General features: G+C 35.5%; 3 protein-coding genes across 6 annotated transcripts; 2 read left to right on the top strand and 1 right to left on the bottom strand.

The window, feature by feature from the left end:
* Window positions 1-152: 152 nt before the first annotated feature.
* Window positions 153-14,993, bottom strand: LOC110843522 (ral GTPase-activating protein subunit alpha-1). Of its 4 annotated transcripts, none has more exons than XM_035848456.1 (47): window positions 14,750-14,992; window positions 14,234-14,668; window positions 14,046-14,159; window positions 13,713-13,772; window positions 13,122-13,293; window positions 12,998-13,035; window positions 12,873-12,915; window positions 12,528-12,768; window positions 12,400-12,466; window positions 12,222-12,302; window positions 12,080-12,140; window positions 11,913-12,020; window positions 11,676-11,838; window positions 11,339-11,585; window positions 11,151-11,253; window positions 10,948-11,082; window positions 10,733-10,841; window positions 10,456-10,645; window positions 9,902-10,333; window positions 9,620-9,819; window positions 9,451-9,549; window positions 9,205-9,360; window positions 9,000-9,131; window positions 8,811-8,936; window positions 8,658-8,716; window positions 8,324-8,462; window positions 8,132-8,242; window positions 7,843-8,040; window positions 7,666-7,770; window positions 7,449-7,571; window positions 7,214-7,369; window positions 6,932-7,133; window positions 6,642-6,817; window positions 6,364-6,545; window positions 6,149-6,271; window positions 5,725-5,777; window positions 5,602-5,654; window positions 5,397-5,511; window positions 5,153-5,322; window positions 5,056-5,089; window positions 2,696-2,764; window positions 2,558-2,613; window positions 2,373-2,471; window positions 2,262-2,290; window positions 2,039-2,181; window positions 1,797-1,955; window positions 153-1,345 (listed from the first exon to the last, which is right to left on the bottom strand). In XM_035848456.1, the coding sequence occupies exons 2-47, from the start codon at window positions 14,340-14,342 to the stop codon at window positions 1,137-1,139; spliced, it is 5,949 nt and encodes a 1,982-aa protein (XP_035704349.1). In that variant the 5' UTR covers window positions 14,343-14,668; window positions 14,750-14,992; the 3' UTR covers window positions 153-1,136. The 4 variants fall into 4 exon arrangements, with proteins under 4 accessions (XP_035704349.1, XP_021945180.1, XP_035704350.1 ...); XM_035848457.1 differs by lacking the exon at window positions 153-1,345 and adding an exon at window positions 1,352-1,640; XM_022089488.2 differs by lacking the exon at window positions 13,713-13,772.
* LOC110842779 lies at window positions 2,821-4,891 on the top strand. The gene is made up of 3 exons (XM_022088578.2): window positions 2,821-3,227; window positions 3,367-3,697; window positions 3,766-4,891. The coding sequence occupies exons 1-3, from the start codon at window positions 2,836-2,838 to the stop codon at window positions 4,852-4,854; spliced, it is 1,812 nt and encodes a 603-aa protein (XP_021944270.2). The 5' UTR covers window positions 2,821-2,835; the 3' UTR covers window positions 4,855-4,891.
* Window positions 14,994-15,143: 150 nt separating the features above from the next.
* On the top strand, window positions 15,144-16,949 carry LOC110842778 (protein unc-50 homolog). The gene is made up of 7 exons (XM_022088577.2): window positions 15,144-15,471; window positions 15,574-15,725; window positions 15,807-15,828; window positions 15,968-16,011; window positions 16,087-16,207; window positions 16,281-16,423; window positions 16,507-16,949. The coding sequence occupies exons 1-7, from the start codon at window positions 15,383-15,385 to the stop codon at window positions 16,743-16,745; spliced, it is 810 nt and encodes a 269-aa protein (XP_021944269.1). The 5' UTR covers window positions 15,144-15,382; the 3' UTR covers window positions 16,746-16,949.
* The last annotated feature ends 2 nt before the right edge of the window (window positions 16,950-16,951 follow it).

Below are 16,951 nucleotides of genomic sequence, written 5' to 3'. Positions count from 1 at the left end.
CATGGAATCTGGAAAAATTTCTTACCAGAAACTTGGAAATCATTATGTCATGTAATATACTCAAGTCATGAAGACTAAAGTCAGACGTTTAGTCATATATTTCTTAAGAATGAATGTAAAATTATATGAAATTAGTTGAGATTTCTTTCTCATTCAGATTTTGAAAGATACAAAGTTTTGATTTATTATTGTGCGTTGTGTACTTTTTCGTTTGCATCATGTGCATGTGTACATGAACAGTACTTAAAAACAGAGATGCATTATAGTTACAATACAATACTTCACGGGTACAAAACTAGAACAAATAATGACATGTTTAGAGTACAAAGTAAACTTTAAGGTGAAAGGCAGACTTAAATGATTTTAAACATGGGCAATACTCTTAACACAAATAAAAAACACAATTACTTAATAAATAGTTGGATGGAATGTTGCATAGTTTTAAAAAGCACGTTTTATGCATATTAAAGTTTTCACAAAACATGAACACTTTCGTAGTGTATAATAGCTCATGACGACCACACTGTCATTATTTCGGTACTAATATTGCTCCATTGTTAATGGCATCTTCTTTCCTCCACCTTTGTGGTGGAGGAAGATGCGTTGTAAGCCACACCACACTCACCCATTTTACATAATATTGCACAATCCACTGGATGGTTTTGAAAATATCTGAGTAAACCGTCAAAACTTTTTCGCGCAGGCCAATGAAATAATTCCAACAAAGTTGGAAACAACGGAGCTTTGAAATGCTTGAAAAGCACTAAGCACCAATTATATAGGATGTTGCATAATAATATAATAGCATTGTACTTTATGATATCACATATCACTACTTATTGATAAAAATACGAAAGTCCAGTACCATACTTAGTAAACCAATTGTTTCACTTTGTGTAAATATGTTTTACATTATGAAAGACTACAAGTCTTTTAACAGCTCAAACGGTAATATAAAGTATAACAACCCGACACCGGTTTCATGATAATTTAAAACTGAGACAAAAAACATACGTCAAAAACTGGAAAGTCCCTTGTCAAATAATACATCAACGAATACATGTTTAGTCTACCACAAAATGCTACTAATCTAATATACAAAATTGTCTTTGGCTGGATATAATATATTTCGTATTTTAATTATTACGTCCTGAAGAATTTGTGGTTCCAGGAGGTTTTGACGGAGGCACCGGACTGCCAGGCGGGGTGTGAAGTTTAGGTTTACTTAAAGCTGACCCCAGCCTAATTGATAACTTTTTAGGAGGTATTGGTGGGATGGGGGACTCTGGAATGGAAGATGGAGACGATTCCCCACCAAATCCACTAGATCTCCCAGATCTTATTTCTATAACACGAGCCGGAAGCGTAGCGCCACATTATTGATTTTTGTTCAAAGGATAGCATTGGCGAAGTTGGCCCAAGAGCAACACAGAGGCAAAACATGTAAGCAGAAAACAACATATACACAATAAGTATATACCTTCTAGATACAACATGATAATTAATACTATCAAAGTTCAGTATTTTATGTATAAAACATGACTAGAATAAACAGAGGTGTTTATAATTTGTTTTGTAAGTCGTTTTTGATTCTAATGTTTTGTACTTTTGCATCCTTTTTTGTAAAATTCGTCTCCTTCCTGAAAGGGAAAGCTGTTAAAGCTCCCAATTACATTGCATTATAAATTCCTACCCGATATGTCATTTACGGCCGCGTACATTGGCCTAATGACTGCAATATCTGTGATTCTAAAGTGATGAAATACGGGTCATTTGGAACTGAAGGTTAATCTTACCCGGTGGAGTAAATGGAATGTCATACGTTCGTCTGCTTGAAATAGGAATTGTTGAGTCTAATAAAGCAGTTGATAACTGGTTAGAGGAGGAACTCGAGTTTGCTGTTAGTGTAGTAGCTGAATTTCCCGAGACTCGAGAAGAGGCTGAGAAACTTGCAACTGTTAATTAAACCAAATGATATTGTAATACTAATCATACAGTGACCTTAATTACCAAGAGATAATACTTATGACTGGCTAACCTGAAGCTCTATTTGAAACTCCAGATGAAAATGTGGGAGGTGGCAAAACTGGGCAAAATACGCTTGATGCGAATTGTTCGAACGTTGACCGACACTTGTGGTTTTTGATAATTTTCGCTAAAGCCTTTGCTCGTACCTCAAAACTTTGAACATAAATTAAATAAATTAGGCAAATATACTACCTTTGTATATGGTTATGAAGTTAAATATAATTTACGCTTACTGATGCTCAAATAATTCCAGGGACGATTGCTTTGTACGAGAAAAAATATTAGATCCTTAGTTTTGATATTATACCATTTATACCCTCGCCCATATATCAATTCATTATTACCTTTGCACGAGAAGCATTTATAGCTGTCGCGCGAACCAATAACGCTAAGACGTCACGTTCAACTACAGCTTCATTGTATAAAGGGCCGAAATATGGGACCTAGCAAAAGTGTTCTTGTAGGTTTTTTATGGTGCATCTTCATACCAAAGAGCATTACATATATGTAGTAAATTACTATTACGTACCTCGGCTTTTCTAGAGATTTGAATTCTGAACAATCCAAATTTTAATGGGTAAATAACTGTAAATAAATTAATTTTTATCATGAATAAATAAAGAGAGATAGATAGATATATATTCTTATCCCGAGTAGTAGTATTTACCTATCAAAACATCACAAAATTCTGTTGGTATAATATCTCTTCTGTAGTCCCTCGAATGTTCAGACCAAACTAGATAAACCAATAAAATAAAGGTTTAATTAACTCCCCGTAATCTCACGAAATTCCTCGTATGTTACGTTATGTCCACCCTCGATTGTATTACCCCAATTTCAGCGAACACACATCCCGCCAACAACCTGGGCTTTTACCGGAGCAGTCGTAACAAATACGTGGTGGTGAGAAGTCGAAAAAAATTATATATTTTTCTGACTGAAATGTACGAGTGTAAAAACTCGAAAAATGGGTGCCAAGAAAAACGGTGTAGTTGGGATGACTTATATTACAATCACGAAAGATATTGTAGAGTAGGTCTCATAGAGATTGAAAATAAACACAGCTCAACTATTAGTTCCTCAACCAAAACGACTAAGAAAAGCCAGCGCGATCCCATGGGCGACAATGGCCAAAATTTTCTCTTCTCAGGTTATCAAGAAGAAGACAAGATGCTGAGGTGCATTTCGTCTCCAGTCAGGTAAATTAACTCGAAAAGATTAAGTAATCTCGTCTTCAACTTGAAACAGATTCTTAAATCAAGAAGTTATTAAAAATTTGTGATTGATGAAATGAACAAAATTAATTATATTTGATCTTAATGTGTAATTCTTCATCAGAACATTTCTCACCGGGGGAGGGGGAGGAGGAGGAGGAGGAGCCTTGTCGACATCATCATCACCTGTTTCGACCACCCGAAGGAGTAAGCATACTCTGCCTGACCTCCCCTACGATTATGGCGCTCTCGAACCCACCATTTCCGGCGACATTATGAAACTCCATCATGCCAAGCATCACGCGACCTATGTGACCAATCTGAACGTGGCGGAAGAAAAATTAGCCGAGGCGAAGGCGAAAGGCGACACTTCTGCCGTGATCGCACCCGCACTCCGATTCAATGGAGGAGGTCACATCAACCATTCAATCTTTCGGGCGAATATGAAACTCAAGGTGAGGGAGTAATTTTTAAAAATTTGAATAGAGGTGGTCGTATTTATGAAGTCGTGTTTTATTGACAGGACTCACATTTGACTAATGTCACCCCTCGGTTGAAAATATATGGCGAAACGCAGAACGAGTCAAGCGTAACAAGTCCGGCATCACTCAGTCACCGTCGCAATGGTCTTGACGAACTCACCAACGTTCCTCGTCGCCCCCTCAAAAATTCCGATCTCCCAAAGGAAGCCAAACAAATACTCCCCTACACTTTACCAACGAAAACCAAAGAAGACATTATCAACGAACATAATGCTATGTGTCAAGTACGACGAGGATACAGATGCCAATTCTGGTGTGTGACAAAACCCATCGTATCATTAAGGGTATCAACCGTCATGGATCAAAGTTACAAAGTGTGTCCAACTTACATACCAGTTGATGGGAAACCTGGTGTCTACACCTACAAATATGCTACAGACCCACAAGTAGAGTTCATATTACTGTTCGATATTACGTTCCAGGAAAGACATAATAGTCCAATTAATAGTTCATGTCATGCTGTAGAAGCTTTGTCCCACTTTATGTCAAAATTATGGCAATACCAAAACATACACGATCCTGCCAAATACCTTCCTCTGTATACTGCAGCTAATAATTCTTCGACCAATTATCATGCACGGTACTGGGAACACTTAGATTTTGAAATACTAATGAAAAGGTACGTTAACTGCGACAGTTTTAACATAAATTTCGATGCGAATTTAAATAGTCTATTCGATACAGTTAATATGCATTTTAGTGCAATGTACCCAGACCATGATTTAAAATGCACTAGACAATCTATAACTGAATTCTGTACCACATTTGACGCATTAAATGTAACCCCCCAAAGACGTTCTACAACCGTAAAAGTCAATAAACATGAGTGTCTCATTTGTGGAGTTGAATACGATAACCATACATTAGCGAGACATGTAAGTTATGCTCATCCCGACTGCGATAATTCTTGTAAAATCTGTAATGTAGTTACTAACTCCGTACAATCGAAACTGAGACACGAAAAATTGCATGAATTAAAAATTGAATGTTCAAAATGTCGTGTCCCATTTTCATCGTATAGCTCTAGAAAAAATCATGAGAACAAAAAAAATTGTATGTCATATGATTAAAATTGTACAATGTTTTTGAAAACTTAGTTGTTTTAAATGGGTCTGAAAATTTTTGCGAAAGTAAATAAAATATTAATCAACGGTAATCAAGTTTTGCTTATTCGGTGCTGTTGTTAGTCGTTAGTCTAATTATACAAGAGTTCATAATATGAAATCATACCGATTTCCTCCATATTTTCTAACTGCATTTGAAATACGTACCTATGTGTATCTCATCATTCCCGAGATGTCTCGTCTAAGAATGGAATTATATTAATCATCTCTGATCACAAATAATGATTAATTTTTGTCAAAGCACTTTTTGTAGTAGACAGTCTTCTGTGGTAGAAGGCATTCTTGTGGCAACGTGGAAAATAACCTCAGTGAATGAGGTTGCAAAGTAAGGTGCAGTGAGACCAGTACTTTTATTTCTTTGAAGTCCACCCATAAATCCAGTATGAGTCTCAAGATCAATTTCCCAACCAAGTCCTAAAAACACATCATTTGACTCATCTTTTAGATTCGTTGATAATTAATGATCTATGACATTTAAAATATCGTACCGGCCACAAAATCTTCATAAACTTCACTGCCACCGGTATTTGATAATATTGACTGTTTGTCTTCTTGCCCTTCTGCGACATAAATGACGGCTATTTTGTGAGTTTCTCTGCATTTCTAAAACCCAAACATATATCCAAATATTAGAAATATTAATAATGAGTAATCTTTGAAATATCTAGAAATTAACCAAACCAAACATTTAACCTGAGAGTCTAAATGCTTTAGTTCACGCAATAGTCTTTCATCTTTGTTCAGAACTGGTAAAATTAAATAAATAGATAAGTGTGATTTAAGAAATAAAATAAATTGCAGGTATACTGTTCGTACCGTCAATGGTGTCTCGTTTATCCCATCCCATCAGCCCCAACTGACTAAAGAACCTGGAAAGAAACAGTTAGTCAAAAGAAATACTCATTCTTGTCCGCCTCTTACGCTCTAAACTCCGTTTCAAGTTACTTGAGTTCCCCGCCTTGAGTAAGTTAGCCGAACGAGCCGAATAATTTTATTATTTGACAACATTTATTTTTATTTTGGCGTTTGAATTAATCATTTTAGTATGATTTTTACGCCAAAATAAAAATAACTTGTGTTAAATAATAAAATGATTCGGCTCATTCGGCTAACTTACTCCATGTGATGAAATCAAGTAACATGATACGGAGTTTAGACCGAAGCAGTTTTTTAATATTAATAAACTCGCGAGTTCTCTTGACTGATAATAATATTCGAATACTAGAAACTGGTTGCATACCTCCGGCTTAACATAAAGCTAGATCCGATATTTGTCACACTTCTTGTTAAAGAAGGCAAATCTCCTTGTTCGCTGTTAAAGTCTGTTTCAGGCTGAGAGTATGAAACCGGACGAGCCTTCATTCTATGGATGGAATAACAAAAATTGAATTTCATATGTCTTCATGCATGTGCAGATGTATAATATGTACGAATCTGTTTAAAAAAACAACGCACGTCAAGTCCATGTCAAACTTCATGAGAAATTCTAGTTCTGCATTCCTTTGGTTTACAACGGCTGCAACAACATCGTCTTCATTTTCCTGAGTAATAGCTGAAGGGGGTTTCCACGGAACATTTAATGGTTCCCCAACTTTTTGAAGCACTTCTTCACTTGTGTGCCCAATGTAACTCAAAAGCTATGGCGGTATAATATTTAGTACACAATTGTTAACCTGATGTACCATTGCATTGTATAAAAATAAAAATCTTTTGAACGCTACAAAATCCCTTACATCATCAAGGTTGTCTAGATCGTCTGCAGAGTTTGCAACCGTTGGGAGAACTCCAACTCCTCTTCTTCTCACTGTTAGCCGCGGACCCAGCTGAGGTAAAAAATTTCCAGTGATTGTTGACAAATAAAATAATTCCTCCGATTGGTTAGGTGTAGTTCTAGATACAAGACTTGGATCTACAACAAACGTGTAAGTAAACATATAGAAAATCTATTATGTAATACATGTAAATATTAATGATTTATTCAAATAAGGAATGCATGCAATAATCTGATATTATATATATGTACCATGCTGTTGGTGATCATCGTGTGGGTTTGGTGAATAAAGCTGGGCGGCATCCCAGGTACCTTTGCCACTCAGGTCACGCATAATGATTCGAACTTGTGACAATGAAGTCACAAAGCCAGAGGAAACTCTTGTACCTGACGAAGAAAGGTCTTCTGGAAGCTCGACAATTGACAATAATGTATTTTCGTTCAGAGCAAACATCTGAATGAACAATAAACAAAATTAACTTGGTAACTTCCTACTAGTTGCTACTAACTTGTAATTATAATCTACAGATTTACCTGAACATTTGGGAGAGAGAAAATATAAGTACTCAGCTCATCCAATTCTGAATTCAAACCAGGCAAATCGTCATTTTCTGACACAACAGAGCCACACTTGGAGGACCCGTTCGCCATTGGAAAATGACCCAGTTGCGTTAGAAGATGCGATATTACCTACGATCATAAATAAATTCATGAATTGATAGTGATAAAGAAAGTTTCATCAGGAAAGCATCTATATATATGTCCATACAGTTCGTGCCGCAAGTTTCACAGTTTCTAAATCTTGAGAAGGAGAATGCAATCCATCTGATTTAGTCAAAAATGATTCTTTATCGCCACCGGCTTTGAGATTTGAAACAGAACCACTGGTGATCTGATAAACCGAGTAAAGTACAAATTCAAATTATTCCATTCAATAAATAAATTAGCTCAACATGCGCATTTAATAATGTATGCAATACTGTTACCTGCAAGTCATCAAATGGGATGCTTGGATCAAAATCTTCCAAAATATGAAGGCTTCCGTCACATGTACTAGGGATTTGAAACCCTTTGGCAGCCATATGCAACACCTATTTAAAATATTTACGTTAAACCTATTTTCTTTTGCCGCATGCATAAAGCTTGAAATTATTTGCCCTTGCCTCAAATACAGACGAAATTAGAATTGGCTTATTATGTTCCAGCGGAGTTAGTAAGACATTTAAAGGAAGCTTCATGCACCATTCCCCAATTGTTGTGATGAGTGAAATTAAAAGCCGTTTCTCAGTTTCCACAGGCTTTCCAGTTTTCCAAGATGAATTCTTTAATGGCAATGCTTGTTGAAGACTCCATTTTAAACCCTGCAAAAAATACATTACTTACTGCTACTGTATAACTGTAAAATATAAGATTCTTATGCGATATTATCTAGATCCATATGGTTTTAATTACCTGAATTATTTGTTCAATCATTGGCAAAAAATTAACACAAATCTCTGATGCAAAATCCGAAAGCAAGAGCAACAGATCGGATGCGACTAAAGCAACACTTCTATTTGCCACCTAGTTATCAATTATTATTATTGTCAAAATACGTTTCACTGTTTATTAGACAAGGATAAACTTTTATGACGTGCTACTCACCTTCACCGAAGCCAACAGGACAGAAATAATTGTGTTAACTGTAGAAATTCGATCCTTTTCAGACTGTCTAAATCCAATGTAGCGAATATTGGTTAACTCTTTGCACAAGTAGATTGTTAGGGATTGTAGGCAAATAGCTCTGAAAATAAAATGTATAACAAAAACGCATTATAATTTGTGGAAATCATGATGCATTTTAGAGTAACTAAAATAGACAATTGGCAGCTTCTATACATATTTTTTTGGTATAATCCTTGAATTGCAGAATACTTACGCAAACAAAAACTTTGTGTAAAAATTAAACTATAATTAATGTATTTAATATTAGCCTCACCTAGCTTGTGAAGTTTGTTCGCTTTTTGAAAATTGCAATAGACATGACAAAACGACGTTCTGATAGTGGCAATAATGATAAGTTATTACATTTATAACAACAGTAGCACATGGATATATATGTGCATGGGTAGATCAACTATTTATTGCTTACGTTGGTAGCATGAGAGGTAACGGGTTGAAATTGCTTAGAATTCGGTTTTAAAATGGGCAGCTCCTTACATACATCGGCAACCGTTAATACTGAACCAAGGACTGAGGCAGCAGCTACTCTTGGTGCCTTTAAAACAGACATCATTAACAACAGACAATATATATCGTCATGAAAGTTGGACACGCATACTTTTTTCAAATCATCGGAGGTTAAGATAGAATGCGCAGCTTGGCTTAGATCGAGTAACAACAAGGAATAACCGGGAAGCATTTTAGAAACAAGTTTATATCCACATCTTTTGACAATTTCATTCACCATTTCCTGCAAAAATATAAAGTTAAATCAATTCCGCCTTAAATTAGAAGTATCTAAAAGTAATAATTTCATGGCTTACAGGTTGGTTGGCAATTATAGTTTTATGAATCGCAGAATAGAATTTAGTTAGGTACTCTTGAGAAAGAGGAATATCCTGATTCGCAATAGTAGCATCACACAACAAGGCACATGCAAGTACTTTTCCGCGATAATAATCGTCCGTTAAATCAAGAGCCTGAAAATAATCGTAGATTGTTTAATTATATTTCAATTTTTGAGTACAAGTTTGAATTTGAATTCAATTCAGATTAGGAAATGTGTCAACCTGCAAACACCAGGAAGAAAAACAAGTTAATGGGGGACACAGTTCGGATGGCGGAGGGGTAGACAAATTGTCCAAACTAACTCCTTGATTCAAACGCAACTAGATAGAACACCAAACAAAAAATCATACAATTATGTCATAAGATGGATAGATATAGATAGTGAAAAACCTTGTACAAAGTCCCCCATATTTCCGTTAAGACTTGAAAAAAGTGAGCGTGGGTTTTGGGACTTGTAAATTCATTAACATTCCCTAGAATCCCAAGCATACGTCTCCATAAAATAGCGGCTACGCTTGGCAGCCAACCTTTCACCGTACCACCAGATATAACACCCTTTACTTCGTGTTTAGCTTGTCCACCGTGACAATCTAAATACAAGCACAAGAAGAACAATGTATTAAATGCGTATTGATGTGTATTATTTGTTTTCAAGTTATTATGCTAGCTCACCAATGCTACCAGAATCGTCGATATGAATGGTTGAAGCATTTTCCAAGCTTGTGGTCGAGGAAGATATTTCCGCCCAATCGGAATTCAGACAGCCTGGTTGTCCTATATGTCCAAAGTGTGACGCAATCTTAAGCGTCCTTAGTGAATCCATCGAATGCGATTTCTTTCTCTGTCGTGTAACTTCTGGTGATGAGGAAATATAATTCTCTGGTGTTTCATGTTCTCGATTGGACGAAATTACAAGTGAATGTGAATGAAAATCTCCATCCGTAGAAGTTTCGTTTTCAACTTTTCTCGGTGTAGCAAGATTTCCATCACTTAAACTTCTCTTCAGTTTTCGTTTTGTAGTAGGAGTGGTTGTTGCCGTGGCTGAATAAACTAAAGATTTCCTGTCCGACCCAGTCCCAGTACTTGGATATCTATCTCGTTTACCTAGGAAAATAAATGCACACATTTGTAGACACATTTAATTGCCAATGGAATATACCATTGAAAAGAAATCAGAGCCAATTAACTATATATTACACATAGTTTCCGGTTTTTCACACACTTACCATCTGGAGCATCAGAAATTATTCTCTTTGCCTCGTGCTCACTAGTAACGGAAACTATCGGTTGATTATTTGCTAAGGCACCGTGCTTCTTTTTATTTCTGCGGTCAGAAACTCGGTCCAGTGGAAGGTTGGCCAAATCCAGGTTGTATACGTGGCGGGACAGCACCCTCGTTAAAGTTTCCATTGTTTTCTACAAGATAACAATGACAGGAAGATTAATTATATTATAGATTATATATAATGATCCCTTCAAATGCTTTTGAATTTCGAGACTTACCGACCACTCAGTAACTAAATCGTCACAAAATGTAAGTTGAGATAAAACCTGATGAAGTCTGTTCCATAATTCAGTCGACAAAGGTACGTTCAAACTTGCTTTTACCCAACTATATGCAATAAACAATTATGCAACATTAACCTTTCCTTGAATAAATACAGCATGCAGTATTAAGCTCTTAAGTAGATATATCACAGAACGGTCTACTTGCTTACCTTACGATTAGTGTTTGGAATAAAGCCGAAGCTAATTTGGAACCAAGAGAGTCTGGATTTTTTACTCCAAAATGAGATTGCTTCGTATCTAACACTTTTGAAGTAACATGTAACAGAACTACTAAAAGTTGTTCCCTGTAAGCATGAAACAATTTATTGAGCAAACCGTTAGTTAGTTATCTTTAGACAAATAACAACTGTACCATGTGTCACAATTCATTCGGGTATTCATTACGGCGTAGCGATATATGTTTAAGACTCGTTTGCAAATATCAACTTGTTCCTCCAAAAATGCCATTGCTGCTTCTATCCATTCAAAAATTATTAGATGCATCATTTAGAAACATGTAAATTACGAAATGAGTACACTTGCAGTATTATTGTTACTTACCATGTTTGGGGATTTGAAAAAGTAAAAATACTGAGGCTGAATTACAAAAGAAGACTTGAAGAACTTTTTGAGCACCAGATCTTAGATGTGATAAATACTCTTCTCGATTGTTATTTGCGTTGATCCCAACGGCACCGTAATATGAATCTGTGCGTAATCTATTTTTGGGAGAATCTAGGTTTCCAGCAACTACGGCTTCTGAATCTCCTTCCTCAGGTTCCAACATAAATACAGGCAATTCAGGTACCTGTGCATAATGCAAATCAGTTAAATATGTATAAATAACTATATTTTTAATGTTATAAATTTAAGCAATTATCCCATTGGGTGATCGTACGTTCATTTGTATCCAGTCTTTGTAAACACAAATTACTCTTCGAATAGCAACAGTGTGGACAAAATTCATCAGCAAGGCTCGTCTGAACACTTCATGAAGGAAATTAATATTGGATCTGCTTCCCAGAATAACGTCCTTTGCTATCACATTTGCGTCCACGTCGCTGAGAATATTTAATAACTTACAAAATTGCAGTTTTTTAATTAAATAAAAACTGCAAACGAATAAAACCCTTACTTATTGATGCTGGAATATGAGGCGATGGAATCTCTGTCACCCAAAGAGGACGGCGGTGTTGATATTTTCGGATCATCATGATGAGAATGAGCATTTTGTGAACTCCACCTGTTTTATTTCAAGATTATTTTAATATTTGCAAAATCTGCAAAATAACAAATGCTTACGATGCCATTTGTCCCGGAATTGAAGATTCCATAGATCGGTAGACTGAATGAGCATAGTTGGCTATCGGTAAGATGATGTTTAAATTATGTTTAAATTATTTTTGTCCCCAGGTAAAAACGAAAAAATACATATCCATCATACCTATCCATTTTACGAATACAACCTGGCATGCTGTTATGACATTGTTTGAGAGATCGGCACTTTTTCTCGGTTCAGGTAGATCTACGCACGAAATATGTGTATATATTTATAATTAACGACTGCATCGGAAAAGCACAAGTAAAGATACAGTTAAGTTAAATATTTAAGTTTAACGTACCTAAGGATGGTTTGTAAATGTCTGTCGTGACGTTAAAATCACTAAAGATTCTTGGCAAATAAAGCTCCTATTAACAAAAAAACTTTCAAGTAAAACGTTATTCACAAATTTACAAAAAACACAAATACCTTAAATTTCTCGTATAAAAATTCAATGCTTCTCGACCACATCTGGCTTCCATCGTTCCAATGAATTTTTGGAGCTTGAGACACCATGCAGTCTAAAAGTAGTTCAAGAAAATATGATGTTGGATCTTCAGGCAGCAATTGCCGGTCCCCAGAACTGGCTGGTAACACGGGCGTTATTTCATAAGGAGACGCTTCAAACGAAGGATCGCTTGGTGGCGGCCATGATTCAGCACCAGGTAAGCTTCGAGTTAAAAAGATTAATGGTACAATAACCGCGACTAATATTGATGACTGCTGTCTTGTGTATTTTCATGTAGAACATTTCATAAAGTTATAATTAATTACCCAGGAACAAGAGAAGCAAACATGGTATGGACATACGCTGGACCTATTCACAAAATTGAACAAATGATGAGGTCCATTATGTGTAAACAAAAATGCCTCCAGTGGTTGCACATTCACATACTAACCTGCAGTTCCAAGGCACTGGTAGTACATGATGAACAACCTTTTTTGACATAATTATATATTAAGATAGGGTTAGATATGCTAAGCATAGCGATCATAAGGGTCAAACATATAAATTATCACTACCTAATAGCTTGTTTTCGCAGTGCCATCGAATTTGCTGGATGATTTAGTTTGGCCATTAATCTAGAAATCGAATGTAATTGCCAGCGACAGTGGAGTAGGTCGGGCAGGAGCATTATAATTCTTTCCAATAGCTGCAACACACTTTCCAGCTCTTCTCGCTGTGCTCGATGAACTAAAACATTGGTATATTTTAAATGCATGTTTTATGGCAATAAAAATCATTATTTACAAATATATTGTAGCACCATAATATTCACATTCATATAATAATAAGAAGAAAAGAAGGTATACAAAAGCAAAGACCGACTACCTCCTAAATATTTAAAAGATACATAAAAGGATGGTTATTATTATATGCACGATTATGCATTTAATACCACTAAAAATGCAGCGTCACGTAAAATGGAAAATCATGCAGGGTTTGTTTATTGGGTGATTTGGCCAAGGTGACACGCGTAGAAGCAACGTCGCTAAATTATTTATTACCGTGCAAATTATGATAGACGTTTAGTTCAGTAATTATGCAATATTACATCCTAGCTTCATTCCTCTATTATCTACATAGCTTTACAGCATACTAACGGCACTCACCAAGATAAAATGGTAGATTTTCAGATAATGTGAAAGACAGGGAAGAGGGAGACAGAAAACCTGTAAACGAGGAATGTCAATCCACAAACTCTACACCATGACACCATCACCGTAAGACCATAACCACGCAGACCAAATCAATAAGAAAATGAGAATTTTGAAAAATATTAATGAAGCATTAATATAATAGTCAAAAGTACTTTCGTCAACTAATGAACTAAATGAATCTCGCGTGCGTAAATATCCAATCTTCATAAGGTAAATGATGTTACTGAGTGATAAATAGTTGAATCATACTAATCATAATACTACAAGAATCTGGTAGTTTCGTACCTCCTTTAACCTTAAGGGAACTTTCCGCACAAACAATGCCCTCGTACACCAAGTGGTATATGTGTGAATAGTTGGTGGCAAATAATGCTTTGGCTTCGCTAATGTCCACAGATTCTAAAACATAAGAATATTTGTGTTCTTTATATGAATGAAATGAATAACAAACTTAACTAAAATGTGCTACCTACCCAAAATCAGCTTCAGATGTTTAAGCCTTGTTTGAACGTCTTTCTTTCCGTCAAGGAATTTGACGGTCGACTTTTTCACATCTGTCTGGGCTTTTTGGCGACTAAACATTTTCGTTGTATATAATTGAGCTTGATACGCCTGAATTTAAAATTATATCATTTTTCTTCTTGACAAAAATGTTTGGGTTTCCTCCCTGTCGAACTATGACTTTAACACTCATAAATTAGGTCGTCTTCGTCTTCCATTGCTACTGCGTACAACAATAGTCGGTTGACGAAGTGCAAAACCGAACCTGTTATAAACTTATGGACCTCTCAAGCTGCCGAGTATTTAATAGATCCACGCGTAGAGTTTCGAATGACATTTGGAAGTACATACAACGTCGTGACTGTTCAAGTTCGGCCGTATTTTTTTACCTTTGGTCAAGATTCCAACTTTAAACAACAAATACATAAATGCAGGTTATTTTACTCATTCAACAAAAAATAATAGTTTGTGTTTAGCGATGCTTTTACCATTTAAAATTTGTAAATGTAACTTTTTATTGGTTCGATAGTCATTTTTTAAATAAACATATTTCCTAAATTCAATACACCGTTCAGTTTCATATTCCTGAATTTGCCTTTCTTTCTGTTCTTAAATGTTTCGAACTAATGTACTCTTAACTATCTAAACAAGAAGTCAAACCCTAATTGTAATTAATGTGTATGATGTATGAAGTTTATTAATTTATGATTTACGTGAGCTCCTTCTGCAAAGTGTGCAAAAGTACCGTATTTTGGTTTGTTGCTGTCAATTTTTGGCAGATTTTTGTGTATTTGGTGCAGGGCAACTGGATATGCCATCCACTCCGCCAAACTACAAATCCACATTTGGAGTTTATTGTATGAGTCGTCACTCGTCAAGAATTTTTTGATTTTTATTCATTTTCGCATCGTTTGTAAAAAAATACTTTATTGACTAAAATCTCCAGTAATATAACCAGAATAATAATTCAAGTTGGAAAGAACCAAGTGGAAGACAAGTTATTGGCTCAAATTAGAATTGTTGGTTTTTGATTAGTTCTACATTTCCAGTTTGCACATCCAATTTTAGGATTTCAGAAGAACATTCTGAAATGGTGTAACAAGTTGGTAGCCGTGTGAAACATGTATTCGTCCAATTCAAGTAGAACTCAATCGCCAATCAGTTTTTCAAACTACGGTCCCGGCTCCTTACCATCACCAGCGACACATAGGTACAATAATAAGTTAATATTCAATGATCAATATATTATTTTGAAATCAATCAATCCATTTATAACATCAGACATAGTAAAAACTGTATGAATTATTTTCAGACACGGCTGTATGAGTGCTGCGGCCAAAAGATACAAGTATCTCCGAAGGCTCTTCAAATGCCACCAAATGGACTTTGAATTTGCTGCGTGGCAGATGGTGTACTTGTTCATTTCACCGCAAAAAGTGTACAGAAACTTTCAATATCGAAAACGTAAGCTGTCAATAATGTCAATACGTTGAAAATACACGAGAAGATTGCATCAATGTTAAGAACATATTTTTATCTTTGTAGAAACGAAGGCCCAGTTCGCTCGGTGAGTTAGATTTTTTACTGTTCGTACATACATATTAAACTTGAAGTGACATGAACACAAATTTTGTCGTGTTACGAAACTCGATGTTATAACCTAATAATAGACCATTTATATAAACGCGTAATTTTATGTTATATAGTGATGATCCTGCCTTTTTAGTCTTGCTAGGTGTATTCTTACTCGGTAACGATATATATATTGAATGAAGGTAACAAATTTTAAATTGAGATTAATAATGTGGAAACATGTTCCTTGTAGTGTCGTCAGCTGGATTCGCACTAGTTTTGAGACTGACATTCCTTGAATTTGTCCGTTTGTTTGCGTATATTGTAATCGTGGACTGCATAATGGTGGGAATTGCAATAGCTTCGCTAGTTTGGTAAATTAATATATTAATAAATAAGATCAGTGGCAAGTGTTAAAAATATAACTGAAAATATTATATTATTTAGGTTTCTTTCAAACAAGTACTTATTGAAACCAGGAGTTCCAGAAGACAGTAAAGTGGAGTGGGGATACTGCTTCGATGTCCACTTGAATGCTTTGTTCCCACTTTTAGTGTTACTTCATGGCATAATGATATTGTTGTACCACGGTAATTTTTACAAAAAATTTCAATCTTTAGTTATCAGATAATTTAATTGAATTTTAATTGTTATAATGTTTCCTATTTCCTAGCGGTTATTAGTCACGAATGGACCATATCAATGGTCTTGGGGAATACATTGTGGCTCATCGCGTTGGGTTACTATAATTATATAACATTTTTGGGATATTCATGCCTACAGACCATGCGATCGACTCGAATATTTTTGTATCCCCTGAGTTTGTTAGTTGTCGTCTATCTTGTTACTTTGTTACTCGGGTGGAATATCTCCACCTCGCTAATCAACTTTTACAAATATCGGGTATTATAAGGAACAGTCAGGAGACGACACGCCGCATATAGTTTTATTTATTAGTTTACTTTCTATACCCGTAATAATACGAAATGTTGTTAGCTTTACGTACGATTATATTAAAATACGTAGAATAAAGTCAAATCATATTTATGTAAAATGTGCATTAATCCATAAGTATCGTATTTTCGCCCAATAAACTTTCTAAGCTGTTGAAACTAACG

The sequence above is a fragment of the Folsomia candida genome, unplaced genomic scaffold, assembly GCF_002217175.1.
Source record: "Folsomia candida strain VU population unplaced genomic scaffold, ASM221717v1 Fcan01_Sc002, whole genome shotgun sequence".
Taxonomy (NCBI): domain Eukaryota; kingdom Metazoa; phylum Arthropoda; class Collembola; order Entomobryomorpha; family Isotomidae; genus Folsomia; species Folsomia candida.
Note: the sequence above shows the minus strand (reverse complement) of the source record. Positions and strands in the feature narration are given on the sequence as shown.

Coding starts and splice junctions, on each gene's coding strand:
- LOC110842778 (XM_022088577.2), top strand. CDS start 15,383: ATGTATTCGTCCAATTCAAGTAGAACTCAATCGCCAATCAGTTTTTCA. Junction 15,472..15,573: donor CCATCACCAGCGACACATAG/GTACAATAATAA, acceptor AATTATTTTCAG/ACACGGCTGTATGAGTGCTG. Junction 15,829..15,967: donor ACGAAGGCCCAGTTCGCTCG/GTGAGTTAGATT, acceptor TATGTTATATAG/TGATGATCCTGCCTTTTTAG.
- LOC110842779 (XM_022088578.2), top strand. CDS start 2,836: ATGTCCACCCTCGATTGTATTACCCCAATTTCAGCGAACACACATCCC. Junction 3,228..3,366: donor TGCATTTCGTCTCCAGTCAG/GTAAATTAACTC, acceptor ATTCTTCATCAG/AACATTTCTCACCGGGGGAG. Junction 3,698..3,765: donor GGGCGAATATGAAACTCAAG/GTGAGGGAGTAA, acceptor TTTTATTGACAG/GACTCACATTTGACTAATGT.
- LOC110843522 (XM_035848456.1), bottom strand. CDS start 14,342: ATGTTTAGTCGCCAAAAAGCCCAGACAGATGTGAAAAAGTCGACCGTC. Junction 9,361..9,450: donor TTTCTTCCTGGTGTTTGCAG/GTTGACACATTT, acceptor GATTATTTTCAG/GCTCTTGATTTAACGGACGA. Junction 9,132..9,204: donor CTATAATTGCCAACCAACCT/GTAAGCCATGAA, acceptor ATATTTTTGCAG/GAAATGGTGAATGAAATTGT.